Source organism: Mirounga angustirostris, unplaced genomic scaffold, assembly GCF_029215605.1.
Source record: "Mirounga angustirostris isolate CCGP_5_RB_7025 unplaced genomic scaffold, mMirAng1.0.hap1 SCAF_2, whole genome shotgun sequence".
In the NCBI taxonomy this organism is placed as follows: domain Eukaryota; kingdom Metazoa; phylum Chordata; class Mammalia; order Carnivora; family Phocidae; genus Mirounga; species Mirounga angustirostris.
Window position 1 is genome coordinate 40,952,485 of NW_026991710.1, and position 17,384 is coordinate 40,969,868.

At 41.2% G+C, this 17,384-nt stretch overlaps 1 protein-coding gene across 8 annotated transcripts in view; it reads left to right on the plus strand.

The window, feature by feature from the left end:
• DCUN1D4 (defective in cullin neddylation 1 domain containing 4) overlaps nucleotides 1-17,384 on the plus strand; it is a 69,159-nt gene that overhangs the window by 38,782 nt on the left and 12,993 nt on the right. For all 8 annotated transcript variants that reach the window (XR_006791829.3, XM_045881173.3, XM_045881174.3 and 5 more), the window contains 3 exons: nucleotides 1,753-1,823; nucleotides 6,024-6,115; nucleotides 12,760-12,868. Coding sequence is in view for 7 of the 8 variants with exons in the window: in XM_045881173.3 (XP_045737129.1) it covers nucleotides 1,753-1,823; nucleotides 6,024-6,115; nucleotides 12,760-12,868 (272 nt within the window). In the remaining variant the exon portion in view is untranslated. The remainder of the gene's footprint in view (nucleotides 1-1,752; nucleotides 1,824-6,023; nucleotides 6,116-12,759; nucleotides 12,869-17,384) is intronic.

Below are 17,384 nucleotides of genomic sequence, written 5' to 3' on the forward strand. Positions count from 1 at the left end.
GGAGGAGTGGAAGACTCCCTGTCTGGTGTCAGTCTTCAAGACTGAAAACGAGTTGGCCGGTTAACACGGGGAAGGGAGAGGAAGATGGGCTGAGGCCACAAAGAACAGTTTGGTGTTGGGTTTGTGTCAGGAGCAAACCATAGGTAAGTGTTTCTGGGGCTTTTATTCATTGAGTACTGCTTATTGATTCATTTATTTTCACGAAACTTGATTTGAAGGTGGAGAGGTTGGAGGCTGAAGAGGAAGGGAGGCTCTAGACATAGAGAACCTTACTCGATATGCCACACTTTGCACTTCATCTTCAGGGAGTGGGGAGCCACTGAAGGACTTGACGCCGGCATGGGATTTGTGTCTGGGATGGCTCCTTTAGGTGGTCGTGTGCAGGATGGTTCAGAGGGTACGGGGCTGTGGAATTCAGGAGCTCCTGAGGAGACTGCTGTGGTCATCTGCGTGAGAGAGTAACGCCTGAACAGGCCAGCATGGGTTAGGTACAATTAAAAAATATTTGGAAGGAAAACCTGGCATTGCACCTGCTAGTTGACCGGATGTGGAGAGTGTAGGAGAAGGGAAGAGCCCAGGAGGACGCCCAGGCTTCTGTTTCCCCGTGGGGCCACCAGTCGAGACAGACTCTGAGAGGATAAGCAGGCGTGGCATGGAGAGATGAGCCACTCAGGTGGTGGCTGAAAATGGGCAATGCAGGAGGTGGCTCGGGGCAGAAGATGAGTTTAGCTGTGGCAGTTCAACAGGCGGTGGGGTAGCCAGGTGGTGACGTGGTGGACAGTCCCAAGTGAAGAGGGAAAGTGGGGGCCCAAGAGCTCGAGCACCATTGAGCCTTCCTCGGCAGAGGGTATAGAATGGACTAGAAGTGGTTTCAAGATGGAACTCCTCACATCAAATTTAACAAGCTGGGAGAAAGCAGAGGAACACATTAAGAAACCAAAAGAGAAGTAGGAGGAAAACCAGATGAGAGAGGGTACTTCCAGAAGATGTGGGAGGAGGCAAATTTTGTGAAGAAAGAACTTCAAAGTTTCAGATATCACAGAGAGGTCAGATAAAATAAAAACCAGCTGACTGTTAGATTTGGCAGCAAAGGTGTTACTGGTGACCTTGGCAAGAAGAGTTTCAATAGAGAGAGAGGAGCAGAAACCAAATTGCAGTGGTTGAAGAATGAATGGGAGATAAAGGAAGGATGGAACACGTAGGCAGTTCTTTCAGGAGGAAACAGAGCTGAAGCCAGAGTGGGAAGAAAGAGGCTTTATTGCCTTGTCAAGAACAGAAAGACTACTTGCTTTTTTCCTATGTAAGAGAAGCAATTATGTTATTTCCCAGTTAATTTTGTAAAGAATATTATGTGGTTCTCTGCTAGGTTTCCAGAGGTTATTGTATGTATTGAAATTATTACCAAAATAAGATAGAGCTGTAAGCTACTTTAAAGAGCAGGAGTTGAAGTCAGGTAGCCTTATCTTTAGACACAAAGTATGTGTAGCCTGTGTCCATAGGTTGATGAAAGGCATGGCAATAAATTGACTTAAATGATTGTGCAGAGCCAAATCCTTTAAAAAGTAACGGAAATTCCAGAATATTTTCTATTTTATACTTAGTGATTTCTTTTCTCAGAAAGGATTATGGCCCGTAAGTGTTAATTTGATTTTAGTTACTTTAAAAATATTTTAACACTATATATACTACTAGTATAGGAGTAATAGCATACATGGTAAGATTTGATTTATATAAGGTTGCATTTCATCGCAGGTACTGATGATGTTGTAGGTCCTGAAGGCATGGAGAAATTTTGTGAAGACATTGGTGTCGAACCCGAAAATGTAAGTCTAACCTATTAAGTTGGGCAAATCAGTTGACTATTTTTCTTAACTCTTTTGTCCCTTGACAAATAAAGCAACAGTAAAGAAGTAATGGTGTGTTAGTTTTGTGAGGCAATCTGGGTAACAAGTTCCAATTCTAATTTGATTTCTAAGCAAAAATTTTTGTTGTAATTGGTGTGGTGTAACCAGTCATTTTTTTCTCTTGTTTACGTTCTTGTAAATAAAAGGCATGGTAATAAAGTAATTAAACTAGATGTTTAAAAAGTGGTGTGGGCATGTGTACCTCCATTGAGAGATCACCTGGGAGACTGAGTCACAGTCTATTCTCTATTTGTCCCCCTCTATAGTTATTCCAGCCTAATGCAGAGTTTGTCCAGATCTTTGAATAATTAATTATTCATAAGGGTTTTGAGTAGGTTGTAATTATCAAGAATTTTTCATAGCTCTTTCACTTCTGATTGAATTTAACACAGGAGTTGCTTTTTAGTATATAAAGGCCCTAAGTATTTCCTTAAAAAATTTTAATTAGAAGTTATTTTATATGCTTAATTATTTTTTCCTAATTCTTATCATGTTGAATATTTTTTCCTGTTCCTACATCATCTCTCTTACACTAAAATGAAAAATGATGCTCATACAAGTGCCTTGGCTCATTAACTATGCAGTTTAATATTGCATTAGCCTCCAATTTAACAAATATGTCTTCGATCCTAAATGAATTTATGATCTAGAAGAGATCTCAAGAGCTCATCCCCCTCATTCAGACTCTTCTTGGCAAGATAGCTGGTGCCCATGTATATATCATGCTCTTAAAGACAACTAGAAATTAAGACTTCACACTTTTTTCTTAAAACTTTTCTTTACCCTTAATATTTCTATGCTTCTGTCCTCCCCCTTACTCCCCGCAACACTACATTTTCTGAAGAGCCTTTAGCTCATTATATGGATTTCTGTCTTGTATTTTTTATTTTAATGTGATCTAGTTCAGGTATCTTAATAAATTATTCAGCTTGCTATAAAGGTTTAGGGACATCTGGGCCAATACTGTTTGCCTGATGTGGTCCATAGACTAGTCATGGACACAAAAAAGAACACTTCACTGGCTTCATGAAGGAAGTTTCCTGATGGCAGCTGGGCCAGGGTTGGCGGAGTGTTTTCTGGACTGAATGGTAAGAAGGGTGAGAGTGAGTTGGGCCTGAGAGCGGACCTAAAGGTTCTACCCAGAGCACAGTCGTCAGCCTAGATTGGAGGGGGCCGGCAGGGCCCAGAGGGGAGGAGATCAGGAGGCCAGGGCAGGCCGCCAGTGGGAGAGGCATTCCGGGAGCATTTACTCTCAGGGGTGGGGAAAGGCCTGTTGGGGGTGGGGGGGAGGGAGTGCTGGTGTGGATTCTAGTTCTTCAAATACCAGTACTCAGTAATGGAGAGCTGCTGTTGTCCTTTTGGGGAGCAGTGATGAGGCCTTTAGTTCTTGATTTCTCTAGGAAAAGAAATAGTCTTGAAATGTCAAATCACACTGAAGTCCAGGAGACCAAATTCAGAATATTATTCTAAAGTATTTATTACTGTACTTCATTTCTAAGACGCCACTAACAGAAGTTGTATTTTATATCATCACTAAGAAAGAAAAAACGTTGCTAAGTAAACTCTGATATGCATCAGTTGTGAATGCATCCCAGTATCAGAAGTGTTAACATTTGAAAAATAAGCAGTAAAGTTGTTTTTTAAAGGCTTGTCTGCACTGTTGACTTAGTACTTTAAAACACTTAAAAGGTAGGTTCTAAAGCCCTCACCTTGCCTGAAGACTTAGAGCTTATGAAATTGAAGCAGGCTTGTAAAATTCAAATCCGCTGTCATTTACTAAGGCAACAGCAAAATCCTTTAAGTAATTAGCATCCTGATTAGCTACCATAAGAAAGGTCCTTTTTATGTAAAGAAATACTCATTGCAAATATCAACTTGGCTTTTTAGCCACATTTCTTGCATACTTATGTGTGTGTTTGTGTGTTTCTGTGTCCTAACCATTGTTTTAACTTAACAAGTGTTTATGTGGAACTTTAAATCTTTCTGATAGAGGATTGAGTATAGATATTGTTTGAGAACATACCAAGTTTGAATTAGAAAATGTGGGTTATTTCACCTAGGTAAATTGATATGTATGCCAGAGTCAAAATTCCAAGAAAAGCTGAGGGATGAGGAGAAATCCACTAATGTGTAAATATTTGGAAGAACATGTCTTTTTGGGAAGTTCTTCTGAGTAGCCCCCTGGTCTCTTAAGTTAAAGTTTCTTAACCTATTAAGGGATGATACTTTGTGATGATGTGTATAATATGTAGAAACATTGGTTTACTGATCAATGCTAGTAATCTACCTAGTAATCTAGATTTTTTAATCTAAAAAATCTAGTGACTTTAAAAATCGATATGTACTGATTTAATTGAGATTTGATGAAAGGGCTTAGAGATTCAGTGGGTTCTCACGGATAATAATTTCCAAGGTATAAAGTCAGCATGAAGAGAAAGCTTTTCATTAATCTTGCAGTTATAAATTAGACAAAGCTGGACGTTTTTAGTCTACAAACTACCTTGTTGGCAAACAAAAGGACAGACTTTCTGAATCTCCCTCATATCATTCTTCTGGAGTACTTAATGTGTGTGTGTTGGCTCTCAGGGGCTAATTAAATCATCTCGAGTGATTTCTAATTGACTGCTTGCCTTACTTTTTTCAAGTTCTCTCATCCTCTTACCACCATCACCATCTGACCCAGTGGGGCCACATGGATGGTGGATTAATGTTTGGGGAAGTTGTAGTGGTTGAAGCCTTCACGTCCTGTGTAAAGAAATTAACTGCCAGATGTGGACTATGCTAGTCCCTGGCCAATTTCTGCAGAAACATCTATTTTCTTCCCATTGTTTTTATTGTTGTTATTGTTACAACAAATGGAGATGTAGCCATTCAGCAGTGTATATGTGATCCCCAGGTCAGGACTTGGGTGTCCCTTAGGTATGGACAACTGTCCAGAGATAACCAGCCCACAGAGTGGTGGGATGGTCCTAGCAAAGCCCTGCCCCTCTTTACCTGTCTAGGGCTGACCTACTTTCTTTTTTAGTTATTCCTCATCTTATCTTGGGTCTTTGAGGTAGACGAGATGGGAAGGCTTCCTCCTCTTCCCCAGTCACGGATGGGTGGACTCAGCTCTGTCCCTCTGTGGAGTCCTGGACAGTTTGAAGCTGGATGTACCTTTGAAATGTAATTTTGTCTTCACGTCTTCAAGCGTTCATTAAACTCAACATCAGGATCTCTGAGCCATCTTTTTCCCTAAAGCAGCTAAGTGATAAGCAGTGCCGGAAACTAGAGTTGTCACAGTTCCTGATGCTTCCAGAGTTTCCGAAGACTCCCTCGAAGCCAGAGTGGTGCCCCACTGAGAAGTGATGGAGCTGGGCCACTCAGCCTGTGTTCAGTCCAGGCATAGCGCTTTTTAAGTGGAATTTTGGGCCACTTTCAAATAGTTTTCCTCCAGCGTATACAGTTAAATTCACAAACATTAATGTGTTTGTGATACGCCATTATTATCTATGACCTACCACCGACCTTTTTATTTTTTTTAGCCCTCTTCTCTGCACCTGCTCTGTTCACTTAATAAACCTTGGAGATTGTTCCCCGTTTCTGCTGATAGCTCTACTTCTTTTGTCTTAATGGTGGCATAGTATTTCTTTGTGTGGAGAGCATTCAGCAAGGAAGTATTTAATTAGGCCCTTATTAATAGATGTTTGGTTGTTCTCAGTCTTTTGCTACTATAAATAAGACTGCAGGAATATTATTGAATAATAACATCTTTATGTACATGTGCGGTGTATCTATAACATAACTTTCTGTAAGTGGAATTGCTAAGTTGATAACTGGTTTTAATTTTGGTAAATATTGCAAAATTGCCCTCTGGAGAGGTTAATGGCTTTACACTTCCACCATCATGCATCATAAGAGTTCATGTTCCTCCAAGCCTTTGTCATCAGACTAATTATCAAACTTTTTAGATGTTTTCCGAACTAGAACTCATTTTTGAAGTTACCCTGTTCATATTTCAGTGACTAAACTACCGTGAACAGAAGCATTTGGAAAGTTGTTGATATGTTTTAATTACTGGGATCTGTCATTCTGATTTGATTGGTCTTTCTAATTTTTTGTTTGTTTGTTTTTATACAGGTAGTTATGCTTGTCCTAGCTTGGAAATTGGATGCACAAAACATGGGTTATTTTACTCTACAGGAATGGTTAAAAGGAATGACTTCTCTACAGTAAGTCCTGAGGCTGTCCTGGGCCGGGGGTCTGGGGGGAGGCACCCATGCACTCCCCAGCTGGCTGTTTCCTCCCTGGGTTGTCAGGGAGCCCGGGCTGGGTGACTGGAGGAAGCCAAGTGATCTGGCACAGTTCACCTGTGGCCATAGGTGTAAAGACCAAATCCCATTTTTATATGGTGAAGAGAGGACATTATGCATAAATTTTAGCAATTAAAATGTTTATATAATGTATATTGTTTATTTTAGTATTCTTCTAGAGCAGATCTGCCCAATAGAAATAGACCAGCCTCTTCTCATAGATGGGAGCCACATATGTAATTTTAAACTTTCTAACAGTCACATTAAAAAAAGTTGAAAGAAACAGGTAAAATTAATTTTAATGTATTTTATTTAACTCCAAATATCCAAAATGTTGTTATTCCAACATATAATCAATATTTTAAAAATGAACGAGCTTTTCTTTTTTTCATATTATATCTTCAAACTCTGGTATATGTTTTACATTTCTGATCCAGCTCAGTTTGTGTTAACTGTATCTGAAGTGCTTGGTAGCCACGTGCATCTAGTGACTACCATATTAGCACAGACTTAGAGCTTAAAAAGCAAAGGCATATTAGCATCTGGTTTACAGGTAGGGAGAAAAAGTTGACTCAAGTTTAACTTAGAAGTGAAAATATTTGATAGCTTCTATTTTATATATTCTGATTTTAGCTTTGGGCAAAATTGGAACTTCATTACTCTAGTGATTAAAAAGTAATAATAGCAATTCTGTTTGTGTTACCTGAGCCAGAATAAGAAAAAAAACCCAGTGGTTTTATGAGTTCACTTCGCATGCATGTGTGTGCATGCATGTGTGCGTGGGGGGGGGGGGTGCCCACACTAAGGTTCATTCAAGAAAACAACTGTTACTCTATTATTGGGCATTGAAGGATACAGTTGGGATGGGTGAGTAAATATTTCAGTGGTACTGGAAGATGAAGTGCTGATTTTTAACATGGTAACTTTGATCTAAAGTACTCGGAAGGACTCTTTTTTCACTTTGACTTGGAATAACTTTGATACTTACTGGATTGAAATTGGAGTGGAAATGGTTTTATGGGTTTATTTAAACAATTTGGAATTTGCCAGCTTACTAGCATTGTCCATTTGTTACTGATAAAAATGCTTTCTTTGCCCCTGGCCGTAGTAGTTGGTTATGCACTTCACTGCTCGCTCATTTGAGCCCATTTGAGGCTGCCGGGTGAGGAAGACCGATCAGGCTTTGTCCTGCACATTTTACAAATGAGGAACCTGAGGCTTAGGGATACATGATGTGTTAAAGTAAGTGGCAGAAAGGGGAGGAAAACCCCAGACTTCTGATTCTTTAAGTCACGTTCTTCCTCTGACAGCTGTTGTTTGATGGCAGATGAGTTTTAGGTAAAAGTCAAGTCACCCTTTTACAAATACACTTTCCTGACAGCATGCTCTAGAATTTTAGGGTTAAGTCCTCGGAAATCTCCTTAAAAACTGTGTTTTTGGTGTTGGGCACATGTCCTTGACAATTTCAAGTCTACTCACTCTCCTTGTTTTCCTCACGGACTTTCTGTGCTGCCTTCCGAACACAGTGCAGGATGGCTGCTCTTTTTTAAGGGTCCTTGTCATGACGAATGCATGGCCACATCAAGATTTTATTTCAAGGTTTCAGAGAAGGCACCATTAATATTTTTCAGGCACATTTTCATTTGTCTTCAGAGGGGGAGGGTATAATATCCATTTTTATGTCATTCTAGATTCTTTTTTACATTTGCCTTTACCAAAGAATGTTACACAATGCCAGGCCTTTCCCATATGAGGGCCACACTGCCTGGGAAGTGTGCAGTTCCCTGGAAGAGGTCTGTGTATGTTCAGGGAGTCCCGGGGGGATTGCAGGGACCCTGCCGGTTCTTTATTGGGAACCCACTTACCGCTTGGTGTGACGCACTTGGTGGCAGATGGGTTCCCATAGGAGACGGCCACTTGGTCCTTGCAATTCAGGATGAAATGATAAGCTGACCCACTCTAAGGACATTGAGGAGCCTGCTTTCTTTTTTTGGCATGAAACTTTGAGATGGCTTTCCCCATCACTGAGGAAGGGATAATTACTCAGAATAACCTTTAAGGTTCTTTATAGTTCAGAATAGTCCAATATCAAGTTGTAAGAACCTTCATTCCCCCTCCCTCGGGCCTCCCTAGATGCGTGATTTGTTCAGCAAGTGTTTGAATGGCCGCAACGTGCCAAGTGCAGTGTTCTACATCCTGGGGAAACAAAATCCACGAACAAGGCAGTCCATTCAGGTCAGGGGTTCGGAAGCAGAGTGCAGGCAGAATATCCAGAAGTAATAAGGCCACTTCTCTTTAGGCTTCTTGAAATGATAAAATAAGTACTGTGTTTGTAAGGTATGCACGCCCAGTAAACAAGAATAAGAATGCTTAGAAGCTAATCACTAATATGCTGGTAGAAGATGGAAAGTAGTCCCTCTTCTGAATTACCTGTTTTGTCTTCTATTTTGGATTTTTTTTTCTTGTTTTGCTCTCTTTTGGTTTTATTAAACCTGTCCATTGAAATGTTTTGAACTCACACCGGAATTAAAGTGTATATGACAATACCTGTATTTATAATATATTAGTATATTTGATTAAAATGCAAAGTGTAAAAAACTGGTTACAGTGGGAGTGTGCCAGAAACAGAAAGCCCGTGGGTTTTGGAGCCAGAGGTTTGAATCCACTCCACCACTCCCTGGGTGTCCCTGGCAGCGCCTCGCCAACCGGGAAGGGGAGGTGATGCACTGTGGTCACACCTGGGCTCTCAGCCCCGCCAGGGCCAGTGTTCTGTGAGCGCCGGAAGGAATGACGGCAGCCGGTGGGGACACTCCTTCCCAAGCTCTGCAGATCATTCTCAGCCAGGAGAAGACACTGCTCGCTTCAGTTGACTGTTTTGTTATTTATCGCCTTGTTCCAACACGTGGGCTTAGGCTTACTTCTGATGAATTAAGCTTATAGGGATGTTTACGCTAAACAGAACAAAAGGATGTTAGAGATGTAGCCAACTTTGCATAGAAGTTAGAAGGTGCATAGAAGTTGATGATGGGCTAGAAACATACCTTTGGCTAAGTGAAGGGGTGAAGGCCTTTCCCCGGGTAATGGAGAACTACTTTTCGTTTTAGAACCTTTGAGGTTTATTGTCCTGCTTCCTGGTGCTTCTGAATCTGTTACAGGAGCAAAACTCACATAAGAAATGACCCCACGATAAGTTCACATTTTGTTCTGGGGAGATGATGCCCCTGAGCGGAGTGGCATGGTCTGCCGCTCTCAGGCTGATATGAGTCTTCTCACGTGTGCTACACCGAAAGGCGGGGGGGACGGGCTGAAGATGTGGCTGCTTTCTGGAAAGTCTCAGGCTGGTTGCTTCAACTCCCCAAGCCAGTTTCTTCACAGGCCCTGTTAGAAGGCAATCCATCCCTCTGCACTCGCTCTTGTGGAGTGACCACTAGATGGCAGTCTGTGGTTCTGACGGGGTGACTCAGCGGCCTGCTCCCTGATGGGGGTGGGTCCAGAGGCTCTGTGGGGCAGGGCCCCTTTTAAAGCAGATTAAACCCTTTATTGATGATATTAGCTCTAACCTATGTCACTGTCTTTAGTACATCAATGAAGGGAAAGTTTTACTTTGGGCATTTTATGCTTTACACTCCAGACAGGAACTCTGATCATCTTTCAAATAGAAGGACATCTTTGTCCAGGGTGGTGGCTGGACTTCCAGGCATGCTACTGAACTGCGTTCACGTTTGGCCTTGCAATTCTACCCGAAGACTCACAGCTCCTTCCTTTTCTTGTAGCTGTTGTAGCAGTAGCACTTGTCGAAATGAGTGGTCCCTGCCCTCGGATCTGTTGAGACAAACATCTGTTCTTCTTCCTCTCATTGGGCAGGAGTTAGCTAAACCACCTGCTGGTATCTGGCCAATTTCCTGTGGCTTTGGTCCTTCACCTTCCCTTCCAGTAAAGAGCAGAGACCTTGGCCTTAAATGTTTTGGGGTTAGCTGGTGTCTCTCCTCTTTGACCTTCCCCCATATTATTAATAAGATATTATTAGTTATGTATATATACAATAAAAAATCAAATCATACAGTAGAATGCCCAATGCAAAGTAAGCCCTGCTCCCCTCCTGCCTCCTAGACTCCCACTTACTGCTTCCTTGGATGTCCTTTTAGCCTCTGTGCACCCCCCATTTGGGGTCTGGCACTAGATCTCTAACTAGGCTATCAGCATCTTTTTTTTTTTTTCTTCCCCAACCTTCCTCCACGGAGATCCAGAGTGAGCTTTTGAAGATGCAAAGCCCAATGATTGTAGTCTCTCCCATGGTAGGGGGTGACTTCAGTTGTTTCTAGGATGCAATTAAAAAAACAAAACAAAACAGTATGGACCACAAAACCCTTTATGGCCTGGCCCCACCTCCCTTTCACTTCCCCTCTTCATCTACCCTGTCTAGTCACAATGGTTTCCTTTTCATCTTTGAACTTGGCATGCCCCTTCTGCCACTGGGCCTTTGCACATGCTGTTCCTTTTATCTGGAAAACCCTCTCTTCTAAAAATATTTAGTGTCTGCTTTTAGCTGTCAGCAAACATTTCGGTCCCTTAAAGAAGCCTTTTCTGCCTTCTAAAATAGTCTAATTGTTATCTTTTTTTTTACTTTTCAAACATCAGGAAGAAATAGAGGACATTCTAAATTGTTGTAGATTCACAGAAATGAAACATTTACTCTAGTTTTTGACTTTTAGATATTTTATTATCTCAGTAGATTATGGGAACTGTTTCGTAGTTAGCTACAAAAAAGAAACCTTCACAAATTTATTTCTAAAAATAGATCAGTGTGCTCTAGTATGAACCATATTTTAGTTTATAAGGTATATAAAATATTTACATTGATAATACTTACAATATGTATTATTTATACTTAGTAGTAGTAGGTAAAAGCTCTACAGAGGAATACGAGGAAGCACATCCAGCTTTGAAAAGGTTAACATCACTGGTGGAAATGGTGACTCTTGGTTCTCATTTTTAAGGACTGGATATTAGGAACAGAAAAATCGGTTTGTAAAAATAGCCAATTAGTCTACTTTCTTAGGAAAAATAAACAGTGTGTCACTTACCTGTAAAAATAGGTTTTTCTCACCAAAGCTCCCTGGAGAAATAGCTGATTTCAGTTCTAGGGTAGAGAAAGTACAAAGTGAGCTGGGATGTCTTGTGCCAGAAGCAAGGACGTGCTCAAAGACTGACGGGGACATGTCAGAAGGACAGGGGCACCAGCTTGAAGGGGCTGCTGCCCAAATGAGAACAATTTGTGCGTCACAAAGAATAAAGGCAATAAAAGGTGATAACACTGAATAAAAGCAAAAATCCTTAAGTCCAGAAAAGAGGAAAGGTGGTGAGTAGAACTTCTCTTTATGGAAGAACTCCAGCCAGTAGCAGCACAGCCTGAGAGAGTCAGAAAAATCACCATTTCGTGTCTTCAAATGTAAAGTCAGTTCAAGCAGATATCACCAGTGGATGCTGAAACCACCAGATGAAAGGTTGTTGAGGAACAGGATTCACAGTCTCAAGATAGCATCCCATAAATTATATACCATTTCAGAGGAGGGAAAGTACCTGTTAGTGGAGAATCTGGGGCATGTTACTTTAATTGAATGAATCAATTTAGTATCATTCATAATGGGACAGACTGACATTATGAGCCTCCTCATGGGATGCAGGGAGAAGGACATCATGAGTAGTGTTCTTACCATAAGTAGCTAGCTGAAGTATAATCATAGGGAAATTATATGACAAATTGCGATTCTACAAAACAACTTTTTAAAAAAATGACATTGTCAAGAAAGATGGAAAAAAGGAAGGACAACCTTCTAGAGACTAAGGAGATAGACAGCTGAAAGCAATACGTGAGCCTTGATTGGATCCTGGATCAAGAAAAAACATCTATAAAGAAAATCAGGGGAACAATTGGGAATTTCGTATATGGGCTATATATTAGCTAAGAAAGTTTACACTGGTAAAATATTAAGAGTGATGAAGGTATTTAAATGTCTAGGAGGGGTGCCTGGGTTGCTCAGTCGTTAAGCGTCTGCCTTCGGCTCAGGTCATGATCCCAGGGTCCTGGGATTGAGCCCCACATCGGGCTCCCCGCCCCACATCGGGCTCCCCGCTCCACAGGAAGCCTGCTTCTCCCTCTCCCACTCCCCCTGCTTGTGTTCCCTCTCTCGCTGTGTCTCTGTCAAATAAATGGATAAAATCTTTAAAAAAATAAATAAATAAATGTCTAGGAGTGAAGTGTCATAACGTTGGCAAGTTACTTTCAAATGTTACAGAAAAAAAGTGCATGTATGTGAGAGAGCATGAACATGACAGTATTTGTTACGAACCCAGGGAATGGGTATGTGGGTGCTTAGTTACTATTCTTTCCATTTTTCTGTACATTTGAAATTTTTAAAAATCAAAAATGTAGGGGAAAATAGGTCAGCATGAATGTGTTCCAACTCAGGGTTTTATTCTGTCTTTTGGTATTATGTTTTATATTACTGCCCCAATTAAGAAAAAAACTCAGATTATAATTTGCCTTTATTCTGTTTTTCTAGATGTGATACAACAGAAAAACTCAGAAATACTTTGGATTACTTAAGATCATTATTAAATGATTCTACAAACTTTAAACTTATTTACAGATATGCATTTGACTTTGCACGGGTGAGTTCTCTGGAGCCTATCCAGATGTTTCCCTCTCCTCCTCCCCCCCCCCTTTCTTTTTATTGCCTTTTGAGGTTTGTTTTTACATGCTGCAAGCAAAGACGTTGAGTAAGTTACTCCCAGGGTGCTAGTTAGAATTTCTTTCTACATGTACTCTTTCTGAACTAACTGATTCTGGGCAAAAAAGGTAGTAGGTTAGCAAAAAGCTGTGGTGGCAAACCTTTAAAAGCTGTTGTGAGTGGCTTAGAAGTCATTTATAAATGGGCATGTAATAGATACTTTTTTAAATGTCTTTTAGATAGGCTTGGAAAAGCTTTTCATTCTCATGAAACAACAAATCTTCACCCATTGAATTATTGGAATAAACTACTCAGATCTAATCCAGTTTCACTTTGGGTGCTGTGTTGTATTTGGAAATCGTTTGAACTTCAAACCCAAGCGAATTTCAGTGAACAGAATTCAGACATAATTTCTAGTCATCGTTTTGAAAGTGAGCATCTTGTCACATAGCGAGGCCCGTCTAAGTGTGTCACTGCGGTTCTACTGGAGTGAATAAAGTCTTATTTTTTCAGCCTACTCACCGTAGGTGGTGAATTCTGAGGCTGCAGGTGGCATGGCATTCGTTCACACACAGTCCACAGCCCATGCAGTTACACTCTATTCAAGAATGGTGTTGTGTTTTCTGTTAGGCTTGTGTGTTTGGTGGATTCAGGTGACTAGGCTTTCTGGATTGATTGTGTTTTAAAGCAGAGAGTTCGGGGAGAGAGAACTCTTTTTTTTCTTACCACCATGCTGATCTTTTTCATTTTTTACATGCTTTGGCTCTGGTCGTTGAGCACCAAAGGTTTACTTGATGGTGAATTCTGGTGCATCTGCAATAACACATTAGTAGTTCTCTGTGGTGTCCTCATTTGTGATTTTTTGCATTTTCATAACCTTCCAGTAAAATCACAACACATGAAAGTTTATAGACATTAGAAATGATAACGGTGAAACTCAGATACAGTGTTCTTCTAAATGGCATTTGTATATACATAGGAGTTATTTGCCAGACGCTTTTAGAATAGATACATAGTTTCTAGGATTAAATATTTTATTACATGAGACTGGTTTCCTCCCATAGTCAGCTGTTTCTTACTGTATGGGTGAAGTTTGTTTAGAAGTATTATACCTTCTCACCAAAATAAGCCCTGTTTTCTAGCTTTTCTGTTTGGAGGTCAGAGTTTGCCACAACTTCAGCTCCAGGTTCCATTTTACTCCCCTCCCCGGCTTGCCCCATCCATGGTGCATCAGCGTGGCCCGTCTCAGAAGGGCCCCTTTGCTTGCCTCTTCCTTGGTATTTCCACCATAGCCTTGCCGGTGGAAGCCCTGGTTACTCCGGGCCTGCTCTGCCACAGTCCTCTTGTTTCCACATTCTGTCACTTCTCGTCCAGCATCACACCAGCAGGGTGTCCCTCATCTGCCTTCAGCCCCAGGGTCACTGGGCCCCCTCCCGGCTCAGCAGAGCCTTCAGTCCCCGGTGCCTTCGTGGTACGGAGTGTTTCACCATGTGTTTGGTGCGGCTGTCCCCCTCGCCCCCCAGCCACTCTGCGTGACAAACAGGGGCGGGTTCAGTCTACTTCACAAAGGAGGAGAGTGGGCCGCAGAGAAGAAGAGACATTGCACCATGATCACGCTGTTCATCAGCAGTAGATCCAGAACTCAAACCCAGGTTCTGGCCCCAGTTCCAGGCCATGGGTCACTCTGGGCTTCCTTTCTCATGGGACACCTGTGTTGTGGTGAAGTCCAGTCAGCTGTTCCCTGAACCTGCCGCCTGCCTTTTTTGGCCTTTCTGCTCTCTGCCTTTCGTCATGCCGGACCTCTGCCCAGAGCCCTGTTTGCACTCCCACAGCTCTCTCCCGCGGCCATGTGGCCACAGCCCGGGTCTTGGGCCCTCCCGTCCTGGAGGGGGTCGGGCGCCTTCCCTGCGTGGCCCTGCTGCCTCCTCTAGCGTGGCTGTGGAGTTTGGGCACAGGCCTTCATTGCTCTGACAGAGCAGAGGATTACGTACTTGCTCTCTTTGCATCCCCAGTAACAGCCAGCAGAGAGCTCTTTGCTTTTACTGAGCATTGCCAATGAATTAATAAGCCCTGGTATGTAAGATGAGTAACTACCACCCATGTATAATCATTGCCAAATAGATTGAGTTCGGCTAAAATGTGCTCTAAGATGGTTTTGTTATTGAACCCTTTGGTTTGGTTTGGTTTGCTTAGCTGTATCCCACAAGTTTTGAGATATTGTACGTGTTTTCATTATTTGCATTCAGTTCAAAATATTTTCCATTTTCCTTTGTGATTTCTTCTTTGACCCATTGGTTATTTAGAAATGTATTGTTGGTGTTATTTTCCAAGTATTTAGGGCTTTCCAGGTAATCCTCCTATTGATACCTAGTTTAATTGTGTTGTGGTCAGAGAACATACCCTGTGTCATTTCAGTTCACTTACATGTGTGGAGACTTGATCTATGGTCCAGAATATGATCTGCTGTGATGAATGTTTTTTTGTGTAAAACACGTGAAAAGAATGAGTATTCTGCTGCTGTTCGGTGAAGTGTTTTATGACTGTCAATTAGGTCACGTTGGTTGATAGTGTTGTTCAGGTCTTCTATATCTCTCCTGATGTCTGCCTTCTAGGTTCTGTCCATTACCGAGAGAGGAATATTGAATTCTCCAGCTGTGTTCCTCCTGTCATTTCTACCATGTATTCTGAAGTGCAGATACTAGGTTTAGATACAGTTCAGCTTGTTACATCCTTCTAAAGAATTGACCCTTTAGCATCATGAAATGTCTCTTTATCTCTGGTAATAATATTCCTTGTTCTGAAATTTACTTTGATACAAATATAGCCATTCCTGCTTTCTTTTGATTAAAGTCTACATGATCTGTCTTTTTCCACCCTTTTACTTTAAACCCATTCGTGTCTTTATATTTAAAGTGGGTTTCTTACAGGTAGGATATAGTTTCCTATAGATAACATATAGACAGCCTGACTGACAGTATCTGTCTTGAGATACTTAAACCATGTATATTTAGTGTAATTATCGGTATGGTTAAATTTACATCTCCTATAGTATTTTTTTTCCCTCGTTGTCTCATCTGTTTTGTTCCTTTTTCCCTTTTATCATGACTTCCTTGGATTGAGGTATTTTTTTAAATGATTACATTTTAATCATTCCATTCCACTATTGCCCTAATAGCTGCCTCTCTGTTACATTTTTCTTGTGGTTGCTCTAGGCTTTACGTATATGCATCTTTAAATTTTCACAATCTACAAATAATATTATACCACTTCGTGTATAATGCAAGAACCTTTACGACAGTAGACTTTCATGTTGCCTTCCCATACTCCGCTGCTGCTGTGGTGCATTTTACTTACACATAGACTGCGAATCTCACAGTATATTGTCTTAGTCTATTCAGGCTGCTGTAACAGATGCCAGAGACTAAGCAGCTTATAAGTAACAGAAGTCTGTGTCTTGCAGTCCAGGATCAAGGTGTCAGCAGGTTGGGTGTCTGGTGATTGCCTGAAGCCTGATCCTTGGATGGCTCTCTGCTGTAACCTCACGTGGCAGAAGGGAAGAGAGAGCTCTCTGGGGTCTCCTTTTATAAGGGCACTAATCTGCAGCCTCATGACCTAACCACTTCCCAAAGGCCGCACCTCCTAATGCCCATCACCGTGGGGGGTAGGATTTCAACATATGAATTCCGGGGGCGCCACAAACATCGGACCATAGCATACATTGTTATCATTTTTTTTAACTAGTCAAAAATATCTTTTATAAACCACTGTTGTGCTCTTTAGTTCTTTTGCGTAGATCCACATTTCTTCCTGGTATCGTTTGCCTTCTGCCTAAAAAATTCCCTTTAACATTTCTCATAGTATAGATTTTCTGGTAATGAGTTCTCTAAGCTTTTAATTTGCCTTCAATTTAGAAGGTGGTTCTCTGGATAAAAGATTATAGATTGACTATTACTATTCTTTAATGATCTCTTTCCCTTGTCTTCTGTCTTACATAGTTTCTGATGGTAAGTCTGATGTTGTTCATTTTTCCTTTGAACATAGTGTCTTGTTTTCTAGCTGCTTTTATTCTTTTTCACTCCTTTTTGGCAAGTTGATTATGATACACCTTGGCATAATTTTCCTTACGTTTATTCTGGTTCGGGTTTGTTCAGTTTTTTGAATGTGTGGACTTATAGGTTGTATTAAGTTGGGAAATTCGTCAGCTGTTATTTCTTCAGTGTTTTTGCTGTTCTCCCTTACTGTCTTTCTGGGACTGCAGTTATATCTATGTTAGATGCTTGGTATTGGCCCATAAGCCGGTGATTCCATGTTCAGTTTTGGGGTCCTCCCCTTACCCTTTGTAGTATTTCTTAGTATGTCTGCTGGTATTAATCTTTTCTTCTGCAGTGTCTAATTCTGCTGTTAATCCTAGCCAGTATTTTTTTCATTTAGGTACTGTATTTTTCAGCTGTAGACGT